Genomic DNA, 12,034 nt, shown 5'->3' on the forward strand with positions numbered 1-12,034 from the left:
ATATGCACCCAGGCACACTTCTTATCCATTCTCCAAACCATCTTCCTGCTCTCTTAGACCTCTCCAACCTATTTTCCACAGAACAACATGAATAAATAACATTTAAAAACCTTCAATAAAGTAATGTTACTCCCCTATCTAATACATCATCCAAATTCCTTTGCTTGGCTGACAAGACTGCACAATCTGCTTCCTGTCTTTCCAGGGTCAGATCCTACCCTCTCTTCCTTACTCACAATGTTTCAGTCATGTTGACTTTCATCAGTTCTTGTATACACCAGCCTTTTCCTTTCCCAGGGACTTCATCATGCTTTCTATTCTTTGGGCTGTTGTTAGAGTCTGTAAACAAGTCAAAATAACACCTGGCATTTTGCCAGGGGAATGTTAGAGTTCATAAACAAGTCTGGATGGTGCCTGGCAAAATGCCAGAGGGAGTGGTTTGAGAAGTAACAAAAGCGAGCCATTAAGTGTGGAGATTCCTGATTGGTTGACTGCTGTATCTAGTTTATGCTAATTAGATAAGCTGTGTGGAATGTATAAATACTGCTCCTGTCCTGCAATAAACGGCTCCCACTCCTGCTGTATCAAGTACACAAGTTATTCGTTATCCCCCGTGATTATTCTGCTACAGTCCGCATACTAAATCACAGCATCTTTTATTTAAAAAAATCATGAGTATTAGGAGAAAATTTAGGATAATGGTCTATTCCCAAGAGAAAGAGGAGGTCATCATGAAAAAGCTTACCATTCTTCACGTGCAAGCAGCTAATCTTGTTTCTAACTAAACAATATTCCGTATTTTTGTTTTCTTTCCTTGATATCAGAGTACCATTGTAAATCCTGTAACCACCACCTCTCACTAGCCCAAGCCACCATCATTACCCCACTGCAGTAGACCTTTCATTGGCCTCGGGACTTTCCCTCTTGTTGCCTCCAATCCATTCTACATTCTGGCAAGCTATTTTAAAAACAAATTTGCATGCTTTTAAAAACCTGCAGTGGTTTTTCATTGTTGTTGTTTTGTTTTGTTTTCTGAGGGAAACCGACCCATATTTTTAGCAAAGTCTAGTAGGCACCTTATTATCTCAAGCTTAAATGCTTCCCCTATGTTCTGGCTCCAGCCACATATTCTTCTATTTCTTCCAAGGGTTAGGGCTCCAGATTCAAGGATTTGCAGATTTGCTCCCTCAGACTTCTTCCCTCCTGCATCCCCTAGGCCTAATCTTTCTTCACTTTACTTACTTTTCTAAGCTTAGTTTAGACACTTGAGTCTGGGGAAGCTGTTCCTTCCCTGACTCCACCAGGTCCCCAGAATTAGAAGCAGAAAATACACAGACCACACTGGAAACAGAGCACCCTCCTCCCCTCCCCCCCTTTATTTTTAATTTCGCTTCATTATTTTTTTCATGCACATATTTATTCCTTTAGTTCTCTTCTCTCATAAATTCAATAAATTTTCTATAATAAATTTTTATTCCTGAGTTTCATAACTTACTACAGAATTAGAGGATGTCATAAAAGGCAAAGCTACAGTGTGAAAATCTGAGGAACAGGGGAGCCCTCTGCAATAAAATATGATTGAAGAACTAATGGTTATTTTCTAGAGCCTAAGGTATAAAGTACCACTAGTTCTGACAGAGTTTATCATGAGGTTGAATTTCACAGGTAGTGAGTAAAGGGGATTCAGGGCGGGAATCTGGATTATTTGAGACTTGCTAGCTTCATGCAGACAGATCCTTTGTTTAGAAATCCAAAACCCTTGTCTTGTTCAGCTTTCTGGGTTGGTTGTTGTTTTTCTGGCTTATAGATTAGTACTACTTACATCTAAATTACTACTAACTATAGCCATACTCTAACCATGTAGGACTTATGTTTCTAAATGTCTCACAGATCACAAGATAATCACAGTGAAAACATTGCCTCTAAAATAAAAAGGAGGAAATTTTAAGGTGCCACATAGACTAAAATATAAAGTTGGAATGTCTCATATACAGCCTTCCACAAAGTAATCATAGTTCACACCCTATGGGAGACATACTTGTAACTAATTCATCAACAGAGATGGAGATAAAGACTTGGAAAAAAATAGAAAAAGTCTGAAACTACAACCACTTTTCTAGAAGAGTGCATGCAAATAGCAGAAACATACAGAAAAATGACTGTTCTTCATGTTTATACCAAGAAAGCAAATGAGTCCAGCTTCTCAAGTAATTGAAATTACTGCCTTCAATTTACAGTTATTCTCTATTTATTGCCAATTTAGAACTTTATAATATGATGACAAAGAATTATAACCTGTTGCAATTATCTTTTTAAAAATTAATTTATTTATTGGTTCTGGGGATTGAATTCAGGAACATTCTTCTTCTGAGTAATATCCCCAGTCACTTTACTTTACTCAAATTGCTAAAGTTGTCCAAGCTGGCCTCAAATTCATGATTCTCCTGCCTCAGATGCCCTAGTAGCTGGGATTACAGATATGTGTCATCATTCCTGGTGCCATTACATTAAAAAAAAAAATTTCATTATATAATTTTGGAATAAGAAATACTTTAGATATATGATCCTATCTATAATTTCATAAATGAGGAAAACAAGGTTCACAAGAATTTAATATGTAATCCAAAGTCTATGGGGAGATTAGTGGTAACCTTTGCAATAGGACTCTAAATACTCTCTGCACAGAGTACCAGGCTTGGGAAAAATATAGCAAACAAATTCTCCAAGTAGAAATAATGTTCTTTTTTATTATTTTTTCCCAGAACTTTATTAGCAACTGAGGATTAGAGATTTGATATTTGGCAAATTTCTTTAGTCTTTAACCAACAATCAAATTAAGATTCATCAAAAATTTCCCTGGGTACACTACTTGCATAGCAGTGACAAAAGAAAGTTTTAGAGGTCTCCTAATATTGCAGTAATTTTTCTTAGTATCATAGTTAATAATTCCATTGGGAGAATGAAGTTTTATGACAAGCCATAAATGTTGTTTGAGAAACATAATATTGTCCTTGAAAGGTTCAGTTTCCTTTATCAATTTTTGAAGAAGTAAATTTAATTAAGATGACTATCATAAGAATCTGCTAAGCTTTGTGATTATAAATTCATTGAAATTTCACTTCTACTTTCTTATTTACTCATCCATGAAGAGACTTTCTTTTAATCATCTGCTCACTAGACACTTAAAAACCTGAAACAATTATTAATTATGTTAATAACAAATGTAAGTCCACTGAAAAAGCCAGACTTATCAATTTGTTACTAACTGGAATTATAAGTCATTTTTTCTGAATACTGGTTTCCAAAAACATGTACATGGACATTTTGCATGGGTTCCCTGAGAGACTAGAGTCTTCTATCCACCCTACTAGGTACCCTGACTAGGCAGGATGACACCTGTACTGTGATTTGAGGAGCACTATAGATTCTTTCGAAAAATATATTCCCCCACTAGTTGACTAGTTGCTTTCCATATTCTATGATTAACATGTTGGATTACCATCTGCAATACTGTTGAAATATAAACATTATGTAGGATCTACTAAGCCATTTATATAGTCATTTATATCATAGTTCAAAATAGCTTATTGATGGTAACTCACTAACTTAGCAAGACCCAAAGGAAATTGAAAATGGTACACATATAATGTATGGAAGAAGAAGAAAACTGGAATTGTTAGAAGTGTGATATGGGAAAGTAGACTAGTGAGAGGAGGGTGTGAGGCACTGGATACTGAACACTATGGAGTCTAACTTGAGAATGTGATACTGAGGTGATCCATAAAGGAGAAAAATAAGAATATGAATTTCTGCTTCTGTTCTATTGCCACAAGTCAGCAATTCCTCTACTTCTGAGTTATGACTAATTATAAAGTCCCAATACTCCTCACACAAGTCCATACTTACATTTTTTTACTTGAAACATTCATTTATATTTAACCTTCTAACCTAGATCTTGATAATAAAGTTAAAAGTAAATTTTTTCAAGTTTAGATAAAGTGACAAAATGTATGATCAGGAAGCAGGTGAAAAAGTGTCACTAAGAAATGGACATCTGTTAGATGCTTATTATTTCACATATATTCAGTGTAGGAAAGCAGTCCAACAAGAGAAATATCATTGACATAATGTCACCTAAAACCATAAATGTATTTTGCTATTTACTTAATTTTTTCAGTCATTTTAAAACGGATTTTAATTCATCATTTATGAGAAAATGAGTTAATCAGGTGATTATAGAGTAAACTAACATGTTACTTGAATTATCTAAGGATAATTATCTAAGGCCATTCTATCCAGTACCATAGCTCCTATTTTCATGTGGCTATTGAACATATGAAAGAGGTCTTGTCCAAATCAAAATATGTTGCAAGTATAAGCTATACACTGAATTTCAAGATTAGATATGATAAAAGTAAACTATTGCACTAGTAACTTTATGTTGATTATATTGAGAAATAATAATGTGTTGGACAAAGCAAAATATTATTAAAATTACTTTCAACTTTTTCAATGTAGGTAATTAGAAAATTTTGAATTACATGTGTGGCTCATATCTGTGCTCACATTATTTTTTCTAGACAATGCTCCTCTAAAGAATTTAATATTATTTTTAAAAATTCAATATTATTTAAATGTGATGTGCTTTTGATAAATGTGATATACTTTAAATTGGGTTTTTAAATTTCTTATGTCATTATAATTATAAATGTTCAAATGCTTTATTTTAAAAGAAGATGTATATTTGACATTGAAAAATCAAATGTGACTTCTTTCTGTTCTCTTGAGGATTTCCTTGCATAATTTCTTTATGTATGTTATTTAGTGAAAATGGGAACTGTTCTGAACTCTTCTGATAATGCATGAAGAGTAGTCACTGCAGGGCAGAGTGTCTGATTTCCTCTAAATGAATGAACCACCTAATTTAGCCAGCCCATGGACTATTAGATTTAGCAATGATTGTCCTGTGCCTGTGCACATTAGCTAACATGTCTAAGGGGATGTTCTGTCAAAAGGACCACTGAGCTTCAAAACTGCTAGTCAAATTGAGCTATCTGCATGACTTTCTGTTGAGTATGGATGTGTAAAGTGAGACAGTAAAATTTAGAATTATGTCCTTGGGGACAAACTATTGTAAAATCAGCATTAACATAATTTAAAATTCTTAGGTTGAGTTTCTTACAGAATAATTCAATTTCATGTATAAGAAAATAGAAATATTTACACTTTTGTACAATTGTGCACATTTTGAAAGTTACAGTTAACAAGAATTTTTTTAAGATCCAATTGTATATTGTTTGATATAAATATCCTCCACAAAGTATTATTTTGGTGTTTTCCCTATTTCTGGCTCATGCAAGATTAATGCTTTTTACCACAAGAGAAAAAGACCGTATCTTTTGAGGTTAGGGAGTTTCTACATCTTGGTTTTAAGCTACTAACTATATATGACATGATGAGGAAATGACATGTTGGGTTTTTTTTTTCCAGACCCAAATTTAAGCATCAGAATTGCTTACTAAAATAACTTCAAAAATCAGTTGACAAAAGCATTCTAAAGCAAGAATTTGTATCTGATTTTCTGTGAGGGAATGCAATTTTAGAAAAATATAATATTTGCTGGGTTATATTTACTCTAGTACTTATAAAATTTCTAGTTTACTAAATGTAGCCATCTGACTGTAATTCTTGCCACGTCTGACATGAGTTAGAATGAAGTTTGGTGCTGGTTTCAACTATTACTACCTCTTGTTTAAATGTTAAACATGTCCTTAAGTATGAATTTAGTTAGGATCCTCTCGTTTTATATCCATTTCTACTACTATAAATCTAAATATCTAGTTGTGGATTCAAATGATTGTTTACTTATGATCTGGCAGGTTTTCTAATAAAATTGGTTATGATTGGATGGGAAACTGCCTTCTCCATTTAATGTCAGAGTCAAATTGTACAGGTGCCATTAAGAAGGCCAACTATCAAACCATTTGCTTCATTTATGGTCAGATTCTGAGTCACTTAAATTTTTCTACACATCATTCCCACCATGAGGATCTGTCCTTAAAGCTCTCTGCAGATTCTGGGATGGGTGTGTTGTGGGCAAGCCCCTGCCATTCCTGCAGGTGTTCATCTTTCTTCTAGTGAATCCAGTTCAAAGTGATCAATTCCCTAGTAGTATTTTTATTTTTAATGGCTATGGGACAGGTTTTAAATAAATTCATTTTTTTCCTCATTCCTAAAGTTAATTTGTAGTGTCTTTCCTACTCTTTGTCATAATATCAGAATTAAAAAAAAAAAAAAAGAATGTGATGCATCGCAGGAAAAACTCTTTTGCTATTTGTTACTATTCAACAAAACCTGAGGGTCCAAAGAAGGGACAGTTTAAAATTCATTTAGGTGGTTTCCTATTCCTTTTTAAGCCTCATGGTTAAAATCAATGTGTGTAGACCCTTTGGAAGACAAAAACATGGTTTAAAAATTCTCTCAGAATAAGACTTCTGTGGTAAATTGTTTTTTTGTTTGTTTGTTTTATTTTGTTTTGTCGGGTTTTTTAGGGGGGGTGCTAGAGATTGAACCCTGGGGCACTTAATGACTGAGCCACATCCCCAGCCCTTTTTTTTTATACATATTTTTTATTTTGAGACCTACATATAAAAAGTTGAAAGTAATTTTAGCTACATTGAAAAAGTTATAAGTAATTTTTCACTAAATTGCTGACACTGACTTCAAATTTGTGATCCTCCTGCCTCTGCCTCCTGAGCCACTGGAATTACAGGCATGCATTGCCACACCCAGTTTGTTTATTTTTCCAGGCGTGGGAAGCAATGGAGTAAGGAAGAAGGAAATTAGGTTTTCTTCTTCTTTCCTTGATGGTCTTCTAGTACAGTATGTGAAGAAGTTATTAGAATCTTGCTCTCATCTCCTTCTGATGGGCTGGAATGGATCTTCCTAAAAGAGAGCAAGGGATTAGATTTTCCAAGGGCAGCTTTAGATGGGTTGAGTTCATAACGGTGTCATGGATTTTAGTTCCTCTCCCTTTGCAATGAATGAGTAGGTCACTGTCCAGTGTAAATGGGCACTTATTAAGTGTTTTTTTATTTTTATAAAATAAATTGTTGACATTTTATGGACTATTCTTTTTACTCAAATTTATAAGAGCTTTTCCATTTTTATAATATTAGAAATAAGTGCATTCACCCTGTTATACTTTCTTATAGCCACATCTTTATGAAAAAAGTATTCATGCATAAGTGCTTAGCTGAAGAATAAATTGGACTCCTCAAATAATTGTCACTTTAATTTTCCAGTCATTGATGAAAAATAAGGCTGTGTAAGTTGACAGATTATCCCAATATGACAGAAATAAGTAGATAATTTTATGTATCATTTTAAGATCATAGTAAGTTAGTAGAATTTGATTTTAAAGTCGAATGAAACTGCTGATGTATATATAGGTCATTCTTTACAAACATATTCAGTGAAGGTTTAGAAAAACTTATTTCTTCCTACCTCCTCTTCAAAATGTGCACATTGCTTACTCTTGGAAGAGGGAAGAGACAAAAATCATCCAAAATGTTCCTGTAGTATGATTTGGCAGCAAGATTGCCTTTCCCTTTAGAAACTGATACATTTGTGCTCATTGATTGGGGCTTGGAATGAAGTCTTTTAGCATGAGTTATGGGCAAGATGCATGTGTCACACTCTCCTACTCCCCCCTCTTAAACAGGTCTAGACTTTCCACTTGCTTCATGTATAGTATTGAGAAAGTTTAATTTCCCAGGGTCTAGATCTTCTTAACTGCAGAGGCAGAATGACTTCATACTGTCTGGTGATGAATAAATGGCAAAAGTAGTCACCATATCTTGAGCATCTGCTGTGATCCAGTCATGCCATTTATCCTCTCATCGTCATTAACCTTTATAGCAACACTGTGGCGTAAGAGGAATGCTAATTCACATTTGGTACAAGAGTGCATATGTAAAATGCCCATTACAGCATCCAGCTCAGTAAATTGTAGTTCTGGGAATAATATTAATAATAGTTATTGTCACTTTTTAAAAATATTATTATTATTTACAAGGTGGGGTCTCACTACGTTGTCCAAGCTGGTCTTGAACTCCTGGACTCATGTGATCCTCCCGCCTCAGCCTCCTGAGTGCTGGCACTGCAGGCTTGTACTACCTTGCCCAGTTTATCGTTGCTTTTGTTACTGTTGTTATTTTACAGCTGCATTCCTGTTTTATTTAGCAAAATTGATTTAAGGATATTAAGAGGAAGCGAGATTAAGGGACACAAATATTAGATGAGGGAATTCAAACTCAGTTTTTTTTCCATCAAGATCAATGCTGTTCACCATCACATTATTTTGTTGGGGGTGGGGAGGTGGGGGGTGGTTTGCTTGTTTTTTGAGACTTCTACATTCACTGAATCCTGACACTATGCATAGGATCACTTTATTCTTAGTGGGACAATATTTTCAAATTATATTTTAAAACAGTTTGATATTTGAAAACACTGATATGATTTTTAAAAGGCACTTTTTATTCTTGTATATGAAGCTATATACACTTTAAGAGTAATTTCACTGGCTTACATACTTGTTGGCTTGGCTGATTCTTCTGCTGTTTCTCTGAGTGTTCCTTATGCATTAGGATAAAAAATCTTGCTTTGGTATAATAGATTATTCCCCCATGAAATGTATTTCTCTCTGTAGTAACTGTATGGATTGTTTCTGTACCACTTTTAAACTACTATTTTTGCTAATGAAGATAATCTAATGTCTTACCTAATGATTCAAACAATTCATACAATTTTACATACAAAAAATTAATCTGTTAGTTTCATGAATAGAGTTGTGGAAAAAGACTATTACTATATAAATTGGCACATGATACCAATAGGTATAATTACTTAATAAAATTCATCAGGACCTGTTATTTAATATTTAGCTTAGTCCATGGTATGCATTTACTTCTAATTAAAAAAAAATTATTTACTTTTGGGAACTTTTTTCTTTTTCTTTCTTTTTTTTTTTTTGGTACTGTTGATTGAGCCCAGGGGCACTTTGCCACTGAGCCACATCTGCAGCTCAGTAAATTGTGGTGGAAGACGTGGGATCTGATCTTTTCTACAGAACTAAACTTCAAGCAGTTTTCTTAACCTCAGTAGAGCTCGGTTTATCTATAAAAGGGGAATAGCAATAACTGTTAAAGTCACTTGTGTTCTGGGCTTTAAACAACCAAAACATAATCCACTTAAGTTAAACACAAGAGTGATGGGCTGAAGAGATAAGAGATGGCTTTCTTTTATTTTTGAGACAGGGTCTCACTAAATTGTTGAGGCTGGCGTCAAACTTACAGTTCACCTGCCTAAGCCTTTCCAATCACTGGGATTACATATATGCACCATCACGCCAGTTCCTTCAGGGAAATTTAAAACTTAAAACACAAATGAATTAAGAAACACTGAAGTGTGATCTGTTTTTCTTAGAAATATGTATATTTAAAGGCATTAAAGATTCAAAATACTATTAAAATTATATCATTTATTGAGATGTATGAGGGTTATTTACTAGTTTTTACATTATGTTTATTAGATAAGTATATATTAAGATTCCACAGAAAGCAGAGCAGTGTACTGAGAACTTTGCTAGCCCTTAGGAATGCTGACATATAATAGTTCATTAACTTCTTGGAGCAGCTAGTGATTTCTGTTTGGCTCAGAATTTGACTGTTACATGTAAGGATTTGATGCATGTGAAATTCTCCAAATCAAAATAAAAAGTAACTTTTAGCAAAATGTACACTGTCCACTTTGCAGAGTCTATAATGGAGCAAAAAAAACCACTAACACATGCATTTATAAGAACCACTTTACAAAGTAAAAATCTTTCCTTACATTACTTTTACAACTGTGAATATCTAAAAAAAAAAAATGGGCAAGAACACTGGTAGCATGGCCATTCTTCAGGATATTTGCTCACTTCATGCCAGCATGAGGTCACACTGCCATTAAAAACATTGCACTTTTACAGTTTACAAGCTCTTCCTCATGCATTCTGACTTCATCTCGATAACAACCAAGTGAGGAAGGCAAGTGGAGTGGAATGTTGTTATTTCTGCCTGCCCAGCATCCCAAAGCCCTTTCCCTGTGGGGAGATCCCACAGATGAAATTTGTGGAAAATAAAATGGGCTCTGCCTCCGTCTCCTGAGACTTAACAGCCATCGCCTATCTTCTCAGCACATCACTCTTGTGTGTAACCTAAGTGGAATATGTTTTGGTTGTTTACAATCCAGAACACAAGTGACTTTAACAGTTATTGCTAGTCCCCTTTTATAGATAGCGAATCTGAGCCCTACTGAGGTTAAGTAAACTACTTGAAGTTTAGTTCTGTAGAAAAGCCTAGATCCTACATCTTCCAGTTCAGGGTTGTTTCTTTCATGGCACTTTGCTTTCCCAGATATCATCAATGACCTCTCCAAAAATCGAGGTGTGTTCCGTCTTCCTCTATATCTCCTTGATGCAGTGTTCAATACATTTCCTGTTTCAAAGCTTATCTGTATGATGTCAAATTTGATTTTCTACACCAGACTGTTGAATACCTTGGAAAAAAAAAGATTTTTTTAATACTCCTTGTTTTCCCACAAACACATCCTGGAGTACCTGGGTGCAGAGTCAGTAGTAATAAAGATTTTAATGAGTGAGCAGATGAGTGCATAAATTACTCAATTAACCAAAAAGAACAACATGGGCTTGAAGTTGATGTTAAAAGTATGAGATTCATTTTTACAAAAAGATACCACTGTTCTTTATCAATCAAAATTTTAGAATATTTTAAATAAGTGATTTGTCTTGAACATATAAAGGCAAATCCCATGCTTATTTATGTGCCAGGTTGTTATTACAGAGATAAATAAGAATTAGTCTCTCTTTTAAGTCTCCCAGACTGATTGGGAAAACAAATGATTCCATATCTCAGATAACAGAGCTATGGGAACAAGCTGTGGTGATATGGAGAATGATTAGAGCCTCAGGACTGTCAGCAGCTACAGGAACCACACACCTGGCATGAAGCTACAGCTCTTAGTAGGGTACTGCACATATCAAGGCCAATAGCCACAGCTCCTTGGAAGCCGAAGAAAAGCACAGGGTGCTTCACATCTCTAAAACAGTGTGGGACTTTAAAAAAAAAAAAGTCACGTGGACTCTTTCCTTTTTTAAGGGACACAATACCTTTATTATTTTATTATATTATATTTATTTTTATGTGGTGCTAAAGCTGGAACCTGGTGCCTCAGAATGCTAGGCAAACGCTCTACCACTGAGCCATAACCCCAGCCCCTACATGGACTCTTAACCTAATTATCATTAAAAGTTTATACTCAAGTCTTGTCATCAAAATCACTTGAATAATTTTGAAATTAACTGTACCACTTGGGAATAATGCATGAGACTATATTTCGTTTCAATACACAGATGATAATGAAAATAGATCTATGTCTTTATGCATTAAAGCCCAATATAGTAGAAACAACAAAGGACATAAAACCACATACTTGTATGTGTCCGCCCATATATATATTAGAATGGATCAAAATTTGTCAATATGATTTCCATTTTTGTACAAGTTTATGCAAGCAGTTGGAAAAAAATTTAATTCCAGAATGTTTGGATATCATTTGCAGACAATTACTACGGTACCCCAAAGCCTCCTGCTGAACCAGCACCATTATTATTAAATGTAACAGACCAGATACTTCCGGGAGCCACTCCAAGTGCCGAAGGAAAACGGAAGAGAAATAAGTCAGTGAGCAACATGGAGAAAGCAAGTATAGAGCCTCCTGAGGAGGAGGAGGAGGAAAGGCCTGTGGTCAACGGAAACGGAGTCGCAGAAACGCCAGGTTGGTCATTCGTATTCTTCATAAATTCATCACTTTTTCATTTTAGGTGTGGGTATTATATATTGTTGAATCTGTGTGTGTTCAGGTGTTAATATACTGCAATTATCTTTAAAGGGGGAAGATGATATTTTTTTGA

At 34.7% G+C, this 12,034-nt stretch overlaps 1 protein-coding gene across 4 annotated transcripts in view; it reads left to right on the top strand.

Annotated features, from left to right (window-relative positions):
• Magi2 (membrane associated guanylate kinase, WW and PDZ domain containing 2) overlaps positions 1–12,034 on the top strand; it is a 1,314,737-nt gene that overhangs the window by 845,734 nt on the left and 456,969 nt on the right. For all 4 annotated transcript variants that reach the window (XM_046464122.2, XM_046464123.2, XM_058585490.1 and 1 more), the window contains exon 4: positions 11,683–11,898. In XM_046464122.2, coding sequence (XP_046320078.1) covers positions 11,683–11,898 — 216 coding nt within the window. The remainder of the gene's footprint in view (positions 1–11,682; positions 11,899–12,034) is intronic.

Source organism: Marmota monax, unplaced genomic scaffold (assembly GCF_021218885.2).
Source record: "Marmota monax isolate L192 unplaced genomic scaffold, Marmota_monax_Labrador192_F-V1.1 WCK01_AAM20220418_F8-fsc00065, whole genome shotgun sequence".
In the NCBI taxonomy this organism is placed as follows: Eukaryota; Metazoa; Chordata; class Mammalia; order Rodentia; family Sciuridae; genus Marmota; species Marmota monax.